Source organism: Microtus ochrogaster, chromosome 7, assembly GCF_000317375.1.
Source record: "Microtus ochrogaster isolate Prairie Vole_2 chromosome 7, MicOch1.0, whole genome shotgun sequence".
NCBI classification, from domain to species: Eukaryota; Metazoa; Chordata; class Mammalia; order Rodentia; family Cricetidae; genus Microtus; species Microtus ochrogaster.
In genome coordinates, this window is record NC_022014.1 from 26,379,702 (window position 1) to 26,397,049 (window position 17,348).

The following is a 17,348-nucleotide window of genomic DNA, read 5'->3' on the forward strand; positions in this document are numbered from 1 at the left end:
TTTTTTTTTTTTTTTTTGTTGCTGTTGCTGCTATTGCTGTGTGGTTGTAAAATGTCCAGGTCGGTGGGGATGAGGACTATGGGCCCAGCTGCCATGTCCTGTGCTGTGCTGCCCATCTGGGCCTGTCCTGATTTCAGAACAAGCAGCCTGGGAGGGCAGCCAGGTGGGTTGCTTCCCATTAATGATGTCTATCTGTCCCTAGGAGTGTTACTGGATGTCCAGAAGTATTTTAACATCAGTGACAGCCATGCTGGTTTGCTGCAGACAGGTAAGGAGCCAGTTCTGGCCCCTGGAACAAGGGCTCTTTTGTTATAGTGCGGTGGGTTCTGTGGCCAGTTCCAGACCCTAATCTTCTACAGGAGAGAGCTGGGTCTTGAACAGGCTCTGGAGCTGGAGTCAGCTGCAGGATGTACTGAGGGAGACAGACTGGGGGACGCTCCTGAGTGTTCCTAGTTTCCAACCTGCTTGTAGCTCAGCTGAGTATTCCAAACAGAGAAGCCAGAAATCCCAGTGTGTGCTTTTCTCTCACAGAGCTGAGAAATCTGACTAACAGGCTCATAGACAGGTAGACAGATGCACCTTGTGCCTCAGGTGGGCTCAGAAGGGCTCTGGGTCGCAGAGAATCTATTAATCCAGCATCGGGACGCAACCACACTCCATTCCAAGGGGTTGGTCTATGAGACCATGAAACATAGGTTAACCTTCCATGTAAGCTTGGGTAAGTGATACCTATGTGCATGCACAGGAACACACATGGTCACATGATGCCACATGTACACTGTGGGTCCTCTCTGCAGCCTGTCCCTTGCCCCAGTTACCCTCTATCTTCTGGCGACCAGTTCCAGGACCAAGAGTTCCAGGCCAGTCTGGAACTTAGTGAGTTTTAGACAGCCAGTATTACATAGTGAGACAGACCCTGTTTAAAATAAAAAAGCATGTCTGGGTGTAACGGCGCACGCCTTTAATCCTAGCACTCAGGAGGTGGAGGCAGGTAGATCTCTGTGAGTTCCAGGCCAGCCTGTCTACAGAGTGAGTTCTAGGTCAGTCAAGACTATGTACAGAGACCTTGTCTCAAAATTTAAAAAAGGCATAGTGTTTGCAGATTCCCTACTACAGCTTCCTCTAAATTCAGGTCATCTCCAGACGACTTGGTATAGCTAACACAGATCTATGAAAACCATTGCTGCAGTGTTTTACTTAGGGGCTGGTAAAAAGGAGAGAAGTCTGTTAGAGGTCAGTGTGGATGTTATGCTTATTGAACTATTTTAGCTTAGGCAAAGGTTTTACTTATTTATTTTTATTAAAAGTATATTTATATCTATTTTGTTTTGCTTTTCGAGACAAGGTTTCATTACGTAGCGTTGACTGGCCTGGAACTCTCCGTGTAGAGCAGACTGGCCTCAAACTCAAAGACGTCCCTCTGTCTCTGCCTCCCAAGTGCTGGGATTATTGGTGAATATCACCATTCCTGGATTTATTTATTTTTAAATATTTATTATTCTATGTGTACAAATGTTCTGCTTGCATGTGTGTATATGTGCTACGTGTATGCTTGGTGCCTTTGGAGGTCAGAAGAGGGCTCTAGAGCCTCTGGAACTGGAGTTACAGATTGTTCTGAGCTGGGAACAGATAACAGATTGTGGACGCTGGGAGCTGAACTTGGATCCTCTGCAAGAACAAGTGCTCTTAACTCTGATCCATCTCTCAAAAACATTTATTTATTTATTTATTTATTTATTTATTTATTTATTTATTTATTTATAAGGCCTCATGTAACTCAGGCTGGCCCTGAAACCATCAAGTAGCCAAGAATGATCTTGAACTCTTGATCCATCTGCTTCTGGCTTCCCAGAGCTGAGACTATAGATTTTATACAGATAATAAAAATGTTTTAAATGTCAACTGAAAGCATATGAAGGAATAAATAGTTCTAGAAGGAATGAAAGGAACAACACAGATTTTGCTAACACTGGGACTGGTGACACATGCTTCAGGAGGCAGAAGCACGTAGATCTCTATGAGTTGGAGGCTAGCCTGGCCTACATAGTGTGCTCTAAGTCAAACAGGCCTCACAGGGAGACTCGGTCTTGAACAGAAGAAAACAAATAAAACATCACGGAGAGCATTGGGTGTAGGTATAGTTGTTATCCCTGGGAAGTAGGGGCAGGAAGAAGAATCAAAGTTTCAGGTACATAAGGAGAGAGAGGTTACCTGGACCTGAGACCATTTGTTCAGTGAGATACCATGTGTTTTCATGAGACAGACAAAATTGAAATTCTAGCTCATATCAGTTGGTGGCAAGAGCTCTAACATGCACTTCTATGCCAGTGTAAATTGATATAGCCTTTTTGGAGCCCTGTTTTGGCAGCAGCTATTAAAATTTTAAACGCCGTCAACACTGGAGATCACTCTCTGTGGAGTAGTAGGTTGAACCATATTAAATTGTTGGTTTTGTAGGTCAAAAGTGGCCTAATTTCCACAATTACATATTGCTTAACCTAGTACTACAGCAGGTCATGGGAGAGTGGGGGGACTGGGATCTGAGCTGGACATTCACTGGGCTAAGGACATGTCAGTAATCTATGATCAACAAGTAGAGTCCCAGGTTTTAGACAGAGCACTCCTGAATCTTGGCCTTTTGACAGTGGATAAGGTAAAAGGGGAGGGGTTTTTAGGCCTTCATTATCTACCTGCTAGCTTTACCAACTAGGAGGCCAGGACTCAGCATCTTGCAAGGAAGGAGGAGATTTTATTTTAGACACAGACATTGTGCATTAGTTTATCCACGTGCTAGCCAGCTGGGCAAACCCAAAACTAGGTCTTTGTTCTCACAGAAGAGCAAACACAACACTAATAAGTGCTTTGCTTAGTTTTAGCTATTACAAATATTGTTTTAGTCTGCAACAGTAACTCACCAGTTAAGAGCACTGGGTGGACTGGGCAGCGGTGGCACATGCCTTTAATTTCAGCCCTTGGGAGGCAGAGACAGGAGGATCTCTGTGAGTTCAAAGCCAGCCTGGTCTATAGAGTGAGCTTCAGGATGTCAGAGCTGTTACACAGAAAAACCCTGTCTTGAAAAACCAAACCAAACCAACAACCCAAAAATGAGTACTGGTTGCTCTTCAAGAGGACATGGGTTGAATCCTGTGTCCTTACAGCCACCTGAAACTTCAGTTACAGAGGATCCCACCCCCTCTCTGGCCTCTGAGAGCATTGTATACATGAAGTACACATACACACATGCAGGTAGAACAACCATACACACAAAATAATGAAAGTTTTAAAAAAAATAAAAGAAACATTTTATTACATTTAGTGTTGTGTCTGTGTGTGTACTCTTGGGCTTGTGTGTGTGTGTACGTAAGTCACGATGTGAGTGTGGAGTCAGAGGACAATTTTCAGGAGCTGACTTTGTCCTTTCACGGTGCAGGTCCCGGGGATCAACCTCAGGGCTTCGGACTACCTTTACTCACTGAGGCATCTCAGCTGGCCCCTTGTCTTTGTGTTTTAGAGACAAGGTCTTGCTGTGTAACCCAGGCTCCCCTGAAGCTCTGGTCCTTTTGTCTCAGCCTCCTGAGTGCTGTAATTTCAGCATGCACCATGCCCGGCCTGATGCAGATGTAGCTGTAGTCCCCTTAGTAGGTGCTTGTGTAGGATGCACAAGGCCCTGGGTTCTATTGCATTGCATAAAAATGGGGTATGGTGACACACACCTGTAGCACCAACAGCCAGGAGGTAGAGATAGGAGGATCAGAAGCTCAAGGTTCTCCTCGGCTACATAGCAAGTTCAAGGTCAGCCTCGGATACCTGAGATCCTGGTCTAGACATAGGTGTCAGTGTGGAGAATAGTACGTGTGCTGAGGCACCCCAGTTCTTCCCCCAGCATCCCGCATCATCATTGGTTTGTAGTCCATGTGCTTGTTTCAGATTCCTCCTCTGCTGGTCCAAAGGTCTGACCTCCCTTTCCTTTTGCCAGCAGCAGGTGTATGAGGGACAGGTCAGATCAGTACCTACACCCAAGCTCACAGAAGCCATGCGTTCTTGCAAATCCAGAAGGCTAGCATCTACTCTGTGTTGGTGGTTCTACATTCCCTTTATGCTGTCTGATGTCAGCTTCCCAAGACTGGGGTGATGTTCAGAGGCCATATAGTAACATAAATCAGAGTTGAGATTTGGTCCATGCTCAGTGTCGTACACTCTGGGCTGTGGGTTGTATAATGGACCAGGAAAGTAAGATTCAACTTTTTATCTCTTCCTTTTCTTGCCCTGGGCCCACTGCCAAGGTGCCAGCTTGTGGCATCTGTGCCAGGCCTCTTCCCTGGGCCAGAAGGGCTGTCTGCCCAGCCACCCTCTTGGAGGATCCAGGCTGTCCCTTGTGTGTCTCCTCCAGTCTTCATCGGCTGCCTGCTGGTGTCTGCGCCTGTGTTTGGCTATCTGGGTGACCGCCACAGCCGCAAGGCCATACTGTGCTTTGGGATCCTGCTGTGGTCAGGGGCTGGCCTTTCCAGCTCCTTCATCTCCTACCAGGTAAGGCCTACATCCCTGCCCAGTCCCTGGGACCTTCCCCATCTGCTTTCTTCCTGATCCAGTTGCCTCAGAGTTCCCTTCTGGTCCAAGCCATCTCAGGGACTGTACTGCCAGGGCCCTGGAGGGAGCTGTGGTACAGCCTCTAAGCCTGAGTAGGGAGGCTGTTAGACATGTTTTGTTGTTTTTGTTTTTATTTTTTTGAGACAGGGTCTCACTATAAGAGCACTGGCTGTCCTGGAACTTACTTTGTAGATCAGGCTGGCCTAGAACTCACAGATCTGCCTGCTTCTGCTTTCAGAGTGCTGAAACTAAAGGCATGCACCCAGCTGTTGTTTTGGAAACAGTTTCTCACTCTGTAGCTCTGGTTGGGTTAGACTCTTCATGTAGAAGAGGTTGGTCTTAACTCTCAGAAATCTGCGTGTGTCTGCCTCCCAAGTGCTGAAATCAAAGGCATGCACCACTATGTCCACCTGGCCCATCAGATTTGCTTATTTTTCTTTCTTTTCTTTTTCCTGTCTCTTCTTTTTTTTTAAATGGTTTTTTAAAAGATTTATTTCTTTATTATGCATATAGTGTGCTGCTGGCATGTAAGCCTACAGGCCAGAAGAGGGCGCCAGATCTCATTATAGTTGGTTGTGAGCCACCATGTGGTTGCTGAGAATTGAACTCAGGTCCTCTTGAAGAACAACCAGTGTTCTTAACTGCTGAGCCATCTTTCCAGCCCCCTTTTCAATGTGGTTTTTTTTTGGGGGGGGGGACAGAGTTTCTCTGTGTTTTGTTGTTGTTTTTGTTTGTATTTTTTCGAGACAGGTTTTCTCACTATATAGTGATGGCTGTTTTACAACTCACTTTGTTGACCTCTCAAACTCACAGAAATCTGCCTGCCTCTGCCTCCCAAGTGCTGGGTTTAAAGTGTGCCACCACGGCCAGAGTGGACCGTTAAACTTTCTTAACAGGAGGCTTCCTGGCCCTTCACTTCCCTTTTTGGGGGGCTTTGCGGGAGTTGGGGGAGGTTGGTGTAATAGGTACTGTCTTGGGAAACTGCCCCAGCTAGCAGAGAGCCAGAACAAGGATTTTCACTCTCTGCTGAGCAGGCAGTGGCTATAAGCACCAGTAGGACCACACATGTGAGTTTGGGAGCCTGGAAATGTTTCTCCCTCCTTCCCTATGGGCCTTTGTCATGAGATCCCTTTAGGCCTTCTGATTCATCCTCTGGCCCCTTGTCCCATGGGAAACTTCCGGATCTCACCATGGTCTTGTGCCGGCTTATCCAGTATTCCTGGCTCTTCTTCCTGTCCCGGGGGGTCGTGGGCACTGGTGCAGCAAGCTACTCCACCATTGCACCCACCGTCCTGGGTGATCTCTTCGTGAAGGACCAGCGAACCTGTGTACTGGCTGTCTTTTACATCTTCATCCCGGTCGGAAGGTTGGTATCCAATTCTCCAAAGGTAAACTGAGGCTGAAGGAATCAGAACAGGGGCTGCGCTGGGGGTAGGAGAGATCAAACCAGGAGGGCTGGGTCTGAATCCCATCATTGCTTCTTCCTTCCTCATCACTGCATCTCTCTTTCTGAGCCTGCCTTCTTGGCTGTAGTGATGAAAACGCTGCCGCTCAATGAGCTAGTGGGGAGGGAATTAAGTTCCAGGAAGGGGTGAGACGAGGCAGTGTGGCCCAATGGGGAGGGTAGCCTTGGGAGACCAGTGAGGAAGTGTGCTTTGTAGCCCTGCAGCCAGGCCCCTGAGCTCTGACCCTCATTTCCTGAACCTGCCTGACTCAAGCAGAGGCGGGGTTGGTGGTGGGTTATGCCACTCCTTATATGGAGGGAATGGCACAGGGCCTGGGCTAGAAACCAGAGGTCACTAGGGTTCTGATCAAGGGTGGCGTAAAACTGGCCCTTTCTCAGGGAATGGGCTCTGAGGCTCAGAGAACTGTCTCCCTGGGCAGGGGAGCCAGTTCCCTGCAGTCAGACTGGCTCGGGCCCCGCCTTCCACCCCTCACTGCCCTCTCTTTTACTCCACTGTTGCAGTGGTTTGGGCTACGTGCTGGGGTCAGTTGTGGCGGAGCTGACAGGGAACTGGCGTTGGGCCCTCCGTGTGAGTTCCACTTCCTTTTTATCCCTCTGCTTTGCCCCCTGGGTTGGCTGGGACTTTCCAGTCTTCTGTGGCCTTAGCCGCTTGGCATAGTACCTGGCGCCATGTGGGGTGTTGGGATGCTGGTGATTGGGGCCTCATGGGGAATATGGACTGTGGAAATTGTGACCTTGGGGTTAAATCTCAGCTGCTCAGTTTGCTGGCTGTGTGTCCTCAGGAAAATTGCCTTCCTGTTTGGGGCCTCAGCTTCCCTTGCTGTAAAAGTTAAGGCTACCAATGGACTCTTAAGGATTATTTGGACAAGGACTGGTAAATTTCTGGGCGAGGCCAGGCACAGAGCATCCCTAAGGACTGCCATCTGGGGTGACTTGGTAGTGGAGTCAGGACAACTGGGAACATAACCTGGGAGACTCTGCTGGCCAGTGGCTCTCATTAGAATAAGAATTTGACTGGTGGAGAATGCCCTTAATCCCAGCACTTGGGAGGCAGGTGGATCTCTGTGAGTTCGAAGCCAGTCTAAAAAAGAACAAGGATACGGACCACTCAGAAGAGACAGAAACTGGGTGGCCAAGGGTGCTGGGGCTTGGTCCTGCATGCAGATCTCTGCTGAACTGTCATGGAAAGCAGAGATAGAAGCCTGGGGCGGGAAGAGGCTGCGAGGAAGCCGGCCTGACTTGCTTTGAACAGGAGCCTTCTCGTGGTCTGAACTGTTTGAAGCTGCCCCAGGGTAGGCAGTGAGATTCATGTCCTGTGGACAGGGGTGCCAGGAGAGGAAGGCAGGGTGGGATTGGTGTGGCACCTGGAAGTGTGAGCCAGGAAAAGGGCTTGTGAACACTCCGTGGTCTGAGTTTCCATTTTCGACTACCTTAGGCTCCCTGGTGCCAGTGGGGGACAGTTTGTACTGAGGAGGGGGGTGTTAATTGGGTGTCAAGGTAACCACACTGGCAAGAGAGTCTATCCTAACTCTATAAGGGCGAGGGCAAGTGTTGGGGCCAGCTCTATATAACCAGCACCTGGGACTCCAGGCTAGACTAGAGTTCAGCTACTGTGGCAGGTCATCTCCTGTCTCCCTAGGCTGCAGTAGAATTTGTCCCTGAGCTCCCTGGCCCTCCTTTCCTAGATCATGCCCTGTTTGGATGCTGTGGCCTTAGTTCTGCTCATCCTGCTGGTTCCAGACCCACCCCGAGGAGCAGCTGAGAAACAGGAAGAAGTGGCTGTGAGGGCTCCGAGGAGCAGTTGGTGTGAGGACGTCAGATACTTGGGGAGAAAGTAAGTGTGTCCCCACTCTCTGTTGCAAGTCTCAAGAAACCCTTCTGCCCGGCCTAACAACTCCAACCTCTGTCTCTCTGCCGCTAGGATGGCCTCAGTGTTCATGGCCTTTTTCCTCTTCTGAGCTCCACTCTTACTGAGATGCCCCTCTCTTATGTTCCCTCTGCATGTGGCAGAGAGTGGGGCAGGCTGCATGAGCTCTAGCCTTGTGCTGTGTTCATTTATCCAGTGGTCATATTTCTCCAGCCCCACCTGCTTCCCCAGGCTTCTGGAAGGCTGTTGTGAGTTCATTGTCCATCTCTTCAAACTGCATGGGAGCTACATTGGCCCAGGTGCCTACCAGGTCTCGAAGAGAAGCAGGACAGGCTCTCCTCACTGTGGTCTCAGGCCTTATGAATCACTGCGGCATGCATAGCTGGGGACATTAGGGAGGCTGGATCCTGCATGCCTGGGGCACTGGTCAGGCCCTTTCAGTCCCGGCCCTATCACTTTCTCTTGCAGCTGGAGTTTTGTGTTTTCAACCCTCGGAGTGACGGCCATAGGTTTTGTGACTGGAGCTTTGGGCTTCTGGGCACCCAAGTTTTTGTTTGAAGCTCGCGTGGTCCACGGCCTACAGCTTCCCTGCTTCCAGGAACAGTGTGGCAGTCAGGACAGGTGAGGAGGGGCTGAGGGCACTGGCCTGGTTCCTGGCTCTTGCTGGGACAGTTCCCTGGAGGCTGTGAGCCCAGGCTAATCTTTCCAGGCAATCTGTGAAGATGGCTGATCTTCACAGATCACTCACGGCAGGTCAGGGTTCCAGCTCTGACCTGAGCTGGCTATCATATGTGTACAGACATCTCTGCTGGTTCTTGTGGGTACTGGAATCCTTGGCTTCTTACTCTTGTGGCTATTCCGGGGGTTCCAAAGACACCAGGGGGGAGGATATGAGGCTTCTGTGGAGCTTCAGGGGGTGATAGGAGTCATAGATTCCTTGTCTTTCAAATGTGCCCCAAGTGTCTTCTGTGAGGTCACCCCACTTTACAGATTGCAAACTAAGTCACTGAGAAGCTCCTTCTTGCATTTGGCTTAGGGATGTCAAGGATGTGTTCACTTCTTCTCTGTCCCATCAGGGCTTCTAGACTCCCAGGAGAGTTGTTGAGGTATCATTTCATTTCCTCCTGACCAGTCTTCTGGCCCTGTTGGGCTCCTCTACTGTCCCTACCACCTCTTGACGTATTCTCCAGAGACTCCAGTGACCTCCTGATGGGAGTCAAGAATATCTCCTAGGCCTACCTCCCTTGTCTCCCCTCCTCTTTGATGCCCCTAATTCCTTGCCCCCTTCTCTGAAAGCATGCTTTCTCTTCTGTATTCTTTTCCTCTTTGATTTTGCCTTGTTTATTTCTTGGACTTTTAAATTAAGTGAAATTAAATTTTATGTATATTGGTGTTGAACGAGCATGTACGTCTGTGCACCACATGTATGCAGTGCCTGAGGAGGCCAGAAGAGGGCACCAGGTCCCCAGCACTGAAGTTACAGATGGTTGTGAGCTGCCATGTGGGTGCTGGGAATCAAACCTGGTCCTCTGCAAGTGCAGCTAGTGTTCTTAAACACTAGCTAAAGTGCTCTTAACCATCGAGCTTCTCTCCATCCCCTCCTTGAGCTTCTAAATCCCCAGCCTCCCCTCTGCTTGGTTCTCTGCTGGTCTCACCAACACCTACTTTCTCTTCTCCAGCCTCCTTTTTTGCCTCAATTTTACTCCCCGATGCCCAGAGGGAGCTTGTGTGATTTCCAGAATGTCTGTGCGTCTGCCCCAGTGTTATCTCTGCCCCCAGTTTTCTTCCCTTTCTCATCAATGTTTATTAAACTTACTTATTTTGCAGTTCTGGGGATTGAACTCGAGGCCTTGCACATTCTAAGCAAGTGTTCTTTGGGGCGAACGCTAGGCAAATAGTCTACGGATGAGCCACGCACCCAGCCTCTCCAGCAGGTTTTTGTGAAGGGCTCTATCAATGAGCCCCACCTCCAGCTTTAAACGTTTGCTTCAGGCCTCATGCCAACTGTTTTACATAGAAAACCTGCCTAGGAAGGTACTTATGCTGTCTCTGAATTACAAATGAGATGCAAGGTCACACAGATTAAGTGACTTGTCTAGGATCACACAACTACCAAGCAATAGCCAAGATTCAAATCTATCTAACACTGCAGCTGTTGTTCTGAAGCTCCACGTCCTGTTGCCACTGCAGACAGCAGCTGTCAGTTAACCTGCCCTACCAGCTGGCAGAGCTGTCTAGGATATAGAAAAAATCCTGTGAATAAACACGTAGAGGTGGAGAAGTTTGCCCTTGTTCCCCGCTGGTGCACTTGTGCTCTCTGGAGGCCGAGACAGCTTCTGGAAACAGCCCGGAAGACTCAGTCCCACTGCAGGTATTGATACTTGTTTATAGAAGCCGTTGTCTCTGCTCAGCTTCAACTCTCCGGCCTCTTCACACCATCTGTCTGAGAACTGAGGGGCGTATTTGTTTCTTGTGCTTGAAAAAGTCAGTGACCACACACTTACTGGTCTCAAACCACAGAAATGTGGGCTGGGGCTGTGACTCAGGTAGCAGCTTTCCTGGAGTGCATGAGGCCCTGCATTTGAGCCTAGAATTGCACAAGTCCGGAATAGTGTCCCACACCCTTAATCCTATCACCTGGGAGGAGGAGGCACGAGGACGCAGAAGTTCAAGGGTGGATCCTTGCCATCAAGACTGGTGACCTGATTTTCGATCCCTGGAAACCTACATGGTAGAAGGGGAGAACCAACTCCCTTGACTTCCACTTGTACACTATGGTACCTCATACACACATACAAACATACATACATATACACATGCTTATGATATACATAAGGTTCAAAGTCAGCCTCAGCTACATAGGGAGTATGAGGCTAGCCTGATAGCTGACCCACATGAAAATCTACCTAAAAAAAGGAAGGGGGAGAAAGAAAGAAAAGGGTTATGCCCTTGCTCAGTACTGAAAAATAAAATAAAAAGCCCAATTTAAAAAACCCGGATATTAGCCAGGCAGTGGTGGCACATGTCTTTAATCCCAGCACTTGGGAGGCAGAGGCAGGTGGATATCTGTGAGTTCGAGGGAAGCCTGGTCTACAAGAGCTAGTTCTAGGACAGCTAGGGCTACACAGAGAAACCCTGTCTCGAAAAACCAAACCAAAACAAACCAAAACAAAACAAAACACCAAAGTGGAGAAATGAGTTTTGTCCTGAGTTTGGAGGCCTACACTTCCAGCCATCACAAATCAAGGTGTGGTGTCTGCAGGGTCACGTTCCCTTGGAGTTCTGTGGAACCTTTGCCTGTCCTAGGTCCTTATAGGCTGATAGCATTCCTTGGCTATATCTCTCTAACCTTTGCTTTCAAAGTCACATGACACGATCCTTTTATTTCTGGACTGGAGGTCCCCCAGTGAGCACAGAAGTGACTATGAGCAGGGCTAAGGGAGGGCAGTCATTCCAGGCAATATGAGGGTTCTGAATATCCGCAAAGTGTGGTTTTCCCTAGAAGGTTCCAGAGATTGGAATATTTTGTGAGGTTTTAGCCTAGGGAAGAGCAGTAGAAAGTCCTCATGTTGGGGCTACTACAACCCCTTGGTTAGGATCAGCCCCAGAGGCAGTGAGAGAGAGGTGGTGTCCTAGCTTGCTTTCTGTCGCTGTGATAAACACCATGACCAAAAGCAGCTTGGAGGAAGAAGTGTTCATTTCCTCGTCCTCCACTTCCGTGTAACAGGCCACCACTGAGGTAGCTTAGGGCAGGAATGCAGGCAGGAATGGGGTGGGGGAGGAACTGAAGCAGAGCCGTGCAGGACTGCTCTTTACTGGCTTGCTCTCCAGGATCACCTGCTTGGGGTGGTCCAGTTCCTTCCCCCAGCAATCCTTAGTCAAGAAAACGCCAGAGGCCGGAGAGATGTCTCGGTTCGTTCTTTCTTTCTTTCTTTCTTTCTTTCTTTCTTTCTTTCTTTCTTTCTTTCTTTCTTTCTTTCTCTCTCTCTCTCTCTTTCTTTCTTTCTTTCCTTCTTTTTTAGAACACTTGCTTGCTCTTGCAGAGAATCTGGATTTTGTTACCAGCACCTACAGGACAGCTCACAACTGTCCTAAAGTCCAGTCTCAGGGGATCCAGCACCCTCTTCTGACTTCTATGGTTACCAGTGCACGTATACACACATACACATACAAATAAATAAATAAATAAGTCAGGAGTGGTGGTGCATGCCTTTAATTCTGGCACTTGGAAGGTAAATCTGTGTGACTTTGAGGCCAGCCTGGTCTGCATAGTAAGTTCTAGGACACTATGTAGCCAGAGCTACATAGTGAGACCCTGTCTTGGAAAAAAGCAAGAAAGGAAAGGCCTCACAGACTTGACCATCTGACTGAGGTCTCTCCTCAACTGAGGTTCCTGAAAGTTCTTCTCTGACCTCCACTTGCACATAGGACTCCAGTTTGTGACAAGTTGACTAAAAAAATTAAGTAACACCAGGAGGAAGCTTCCTGTGCAGCCACGGGAGAGCTTCCAACCCTGAAGCTGAAGTGGCCCAGAGGAAGTTGCAGCATGGCAGGGAGTAGAAGTCCTATCTCGGGGTGTGTGCAGATGGAGTCTGGACTGCTGTAGAGTTTATAGGAGCCCCTTGGGATCTTGCGTTGGGGGTGGTACTTGAAGGTCTTAGGGGCTGAGGCGTATTTTCTCCTGGCAAGAGAGCCAACCCACATGTCACATTTGTTGAGTGTGTGTGTGTGTGTGTGTGTGTGTGTGTGTGTGTGTGTGTGTGTGTAGAAGTCAGTGTCACATCTCAGGAGCTGTCCACTTGATTTTTAGGCTGGGCAGGCTGGCCAGAGAGCCTGACTGATCTGTCCATCTCTGCTTTCGCAAGCCTGAGATTATGAAAGCATGACATCATCATGTTCGACATTTATGCTGATGCAAGGAATTGAACTCAGGTCTTCGTGCTTGAGAGGCAAAGCACTGAACTGACTGAGCCACTCTCCTCAGCTCTCATGGGGATAACAGTTGGGCCCTGGCCATCTCACACAAGTCTGCGATTTTTGTGTCTGAGAGGGGACATGGCTGGGGAGACAGGTGTTTTTTGGGGCCACAGAGGCTGGCCAGAAATCATGAGACTGGCACAGAGAACTGTCATTTGTGTAATGAGGGTCTGAGAGAGGAGGCCACACTGGTCAACAGGGCCAGTCCCATGGGGCCATATGTTGGCAGGGGTTTGTAGAGAGGACACCAGAGTGCCACGGAGGGGCTTGAAGAGCCTGGTTAGATTTGGTTGTCAGAGTCCACACCGGTCACTGTCTCAGTGAGGCCTTGAAAGTCCTTTAAAAGGAGCAGTGGGGTGATGGTGTCTGTCTGTCTGTGCAGATCCTGTCTCTGTATCCAGCAGCTGTCTGATACTGCCCTTCACCTTTCCTAGTCTTGCAAGAGTTTGTTTGTTTAACATGTGTCATTTATGTTCTGGGCTCCCAACACAGAGGACAGGAGAGAAACCAAATCTGGACATTGGCTTTTCAGAAATCTGCAAGGTATGGATGGTAGATAGTGCTACAGGGACCAATGGAAATAAAGTAGACAGCGTGAGCACAGTGGATGGTGTCCCCTGGGAGGGAGTATTTGTGAGAGTCACGTGGGCAGAGCAGGAATTTGGAAAGCTGAGAATACAGCAAGCAAGGAAACAAGAAAACTACTGCAGAGTGTCCCAAAGGAAGAAATGGAAGTACGTGGGGTTTGCAGAGTTGAGGATAAGAAGAGCAGAGCTGGGGGCTGGAGAGATGGCTCAGAGGTTAAGAGCACTGACTGCTCTTCCGGAGGTCCTGAGTTCAATTCCCAGCAACCACATGGTGGCTCACAACCATCTGTAATGAGGTCTGGTGCCCTCTTCTGACCTGCAGGCATACATGGAGGCTGAACACTGTGTACATAATAAATAAATAAATCTTAAAAAAAAAAAAAAAGAGCAGAGCTGGGACTTGAGGTTCAGGGAGCTGGGACCTGATCTCTGGGTATTTGAGAGCTGATGGAGGATTTGGACAAAGTGTGGTTAGGAACATAGTCAATCGTGTCTTTAGAAGCACTTTCTGGGACTGGAGAGGAGGCTCAGTGGTTAGAGCACTGGCTGCTCTTGCAGAGGACCTGGGGCTGTGTTCCCAGCACCCGTGTGGCGACTCACAATTTCCTGTCACTTCATCTTCAGGGGACCTGATGCCTCCTCTGACCACCATTGGTACTACATGCACACATAAAAATAAGGTCATGGAGGAGGAAGAAGTGCTTTCTGACGATCTGTGTAGAGAGATAATCTCTGTCAAAGCCTATGGGGTTGAAGTGTGTACAAGAATGGGTGGGAAAGGTGTGCTATTGGGGGCTGCTTGGGAGATATACAGAGCCAGTGTGAAGATGGGTGAGATTCAAGAGGGGAATGTGTAGGTGTGGTGGCGCCTGCCTTTGATACCAGCACTGGGGAGGCAAAGATAGGTGGATCTCTGTGAGCTAGAGGCCAGCCTTGTCTACATAGTGAGATTCAGGCCAGCCAAGGCATGACAAGAGCCTATCTTAAAAAAAAAAAAAAAAAAAAAAAAAAAAGAAAGAAGAAAACCAAACAACAAACCCCACCACCACCAAAACAAAATGAACAACAACAAAAAAGAGGTGAATGTGTGCCATCATCTAAGCATTGAGGATGGGTGGGGCCCCAGAGTTAAAATTTCTGAGTGGGGCTTTTGGAGCGGTGAGACAGAGGTCGCCGTGGATGTGCCTGGGTGGAGGTTTCTACACAGTAAGGGTCCTTAGCTTTCCAGCTGCAGCTCTGGGCTTGCCTCCTGCTGGTACCAGATGGTGTAACTGGGTCAGGTAGCCTGACCCTGGAGGCAGGGATAGGATGCAGGTCTGACCAGGTTCTCTCTGTCTTTTCCCATCAGCCTGATTTTTGGGGCACTGACGGTCGCAACTGGCATTATTGGTGTCATCCTGGGGGCGGAGGCCTCGAGGAGGTACAAAAAGGTGAACCCCAGGGCTGAGCCCCTCATCTGCGCTTCCAGTCTGTTTGCTGCAGCTCCCTGCCTCTACCTGGCTCTCATCTTGGCCTCAAGGACCCTCCTGGCCTCCTATGTAAGTGAGGGCCCCTGGGAGTGCGTGGGAAACCCTTGAGGATGCAGGTGCACACTAAGCTCTGAATTTGTGTTCATTGTACGGGTCATCTCTTCCAGCCTGGTCTCTGAGAACTGCCCCAAAAGAGGCGGGACTAGATTTGATTGCAGTCCCCTTTTGGCTGAGGAGTGAGTCTCTCTGGCCTACTGGTTGGTTGTCTGGGTAGGGTAGGGTAGGAATGTTTACCTGTCCCAGGGTGTGCTGTGAACCTGGGGAGGCAGAGGGAATGCCCCCCAAGTTCCAGATGAGAAAGGTTGGTCATGGCTGGTGCAGACCTTGCTGGAAAGACAGTTATGGCCAGCATTCCATTCTAGTCTCTCCTGTGTCCCATATTCTGCCTAGGGGTCTACATTTTGCTTGTGTCTGTTCCTCTTCTGTCGGAAATCTTTCTCTTCCCACAGTCATTATTCACTCCTCTGAAGTGTCCCCAGATTGTCAAGCATCCTGTCACTATTCACTGTTGCCACCCTCCTACCTGTCCCGCCAAGTGGGAAGGACTTGCTGTTTCTAGGAGGACAGAACCAGCTTTGCACTCTTGTCCATAGGCATCAGGTCCACTGAGCTGGCTGAACTCAGTAAATTGGTTGTGGTTTTACTGTTGTGCCCCCTCTCCCCTGCCGCGGTCCTGGTGACTGTCTTGTTATGGCCAGTCACATTCAAGGACTAAAAAGTCTGGTTCCACTTAAATCACAGCTTCTGCTCTGCCTCTGAATAAGGCTGTTATCCAGGCACAGAAAATTGCCCTGGGATGAGGGGACCCATGGTGTGCCCAGGTTCCATGTCGCATTTCTGTCCTTTGTCATGGGTACCACCCCTTCCCACGATTCTGACTCCTGCTGGGCTGAGCAGGTGAAGGATGGCAGAAAATGGACAAGGGCTACCTGGGAAGGCGTTGTTTTCTGTCATTCCCTTCTGAGTGACAGTTGCCCAGATGCTAAGGTTGGGAACACTTCTGGAGATTTGGAGTGGGCCCCGACCTTGCTTAATTCCTTAAGGCCGATGTGGCCTCTCTAGCAGTTCACCGTAGTGCACACCCATGACCTTCATGACTCCCCTGAATGCTGTCCTTCCGACTTACCTGGTCTCTCTCCTTCCCCATTCTGTACTCTGCTCTCTCTTGCACTTCACCCTAAGACTTCCCCAAGGGGACTCAGTCCCTAGAGACCATACTTCCTAGTGCCAGCTAACAGGAGTTGGCGAGCACAGAGGAGGCCTTGAGGTGGCTTTAGTCTAAGAGGACCTAAACTTAGCAGGTGTCCTGCCTGTCCCTTTCTGTCCTTATCTAAGAAAACTTTTCTTTCTTTTTATTTTTCACCCGGCTTTCCTGAAACTCTCTCTGTAAACCAGGCTGGCATCCAACTCATAGAGATCCACCTGCCTCTGCCTTCTGAGTGCTGGGATTGAAGATGTACACACCACTACTGCCTGCCAAGAAAAGATCTCTTTTGAGAAATTCCCTGGGGGCGGGCTGATGAAATGGCTTAGTGGGTAAGGATACTTGCTGCCAAGTGACCTGAGTTTGATCTTTGTAAACCCCATGGTAGATGGAGAGGTTCTCTCTCTCTCTCTCTCTCTCTCTCTCTCTCTCTCTCTCTCTCTCTCTCTCTCGCACACGCACACACACACATACATACACAAACATACACACTCACACAAATGTTCAAAGAAAGAAGAAGAGGGGGCTGGAGAGAAGGTTCACTGTTAAGAGCACTCACTATTATTCCAGAGTACCTGGGTCCTCCTACTCCCAGCACCCATATGGTGGCTTATAACAACCTGTAACTCTACATACAGAGGATTTGGCCTCCTAGGCCATCAGCACACACATGATATACATACATGCAGACAAAATACCCATACTCATAAAATAAATATGTAAATTTTTAAAAAGAAAAGAAAAAAAGTAAATGCTCCAGGCCCGATGTGGAGCCTGCTCCTGGACACACTGGCTGGCAGTCGGTGGAAGATGCTTCCTTTTCTGTGGCCGAGGCCTTAGGATGCACCTGTGCCCTCTTCAGGGGATGTCTTGGGGTTTCTATTGCTGTGATAAAACACTGTGGCCAAAAGCAAACAGGGGAAGAAAAGGTTTATTTCATTTAACACTTTCACATCACAGTTTATTGTGGAAGGAAGTCAGGGCAGGAACTCAGAGCAGGAACCTCAGGACAGGTGCTGATGGAGGGGTGCTATTTCCTGGCTTGCTCCTTATGGCTTGTTCAGCTTGCTTTTTCCTTCCTTCCTTCCTTCCTTCCTTCCTTCCTTCCTTCCTTCCTCCCTCCCTCCCTCCC

At 49.1% G+C, this 17,348-nt stretch overlaps 1 protein-coding gene across 1 annotated transcript in view; it reads left to right on the forward strand.

Annotated features, from left to right (window-relative positions):
• The window catches only part of Spns3 (sphingolipid transporter 3 (putative)), a 53,352-nt gene that overhangs the window by 3,394 nt on the left and 32,610 nt on the right, over positions 1–17,348 (forward strand). Inside the window, exons 2-8 of the mRNA XM_005349622.3 lie at positions 203–268; positions 4,391–4,527; positions 5,802–5,953; positions 6,554–6,620; positions 7,738–7,886; positions 8,388–8,540; positions 14,832–15,021. Coding sequence (XP_005349679.1) covers positions 203–268; positions 4,391–4,527; positions 5,802–5,953; positions 6,554–6,620; positions 7,738–7,886; positions 8,388–8,540; positions 14,832–15,021 — 914 coding nt within the window. The remainder of the gene's footprint in view (positions 1–202; positions 269–4,390; positions 4,528–5,801; positions 5,954–6,553; positions 6,621–7,737; positions 7,887–8,387; positions 8,541–14,831; positions 15,022–17,348) is intronic.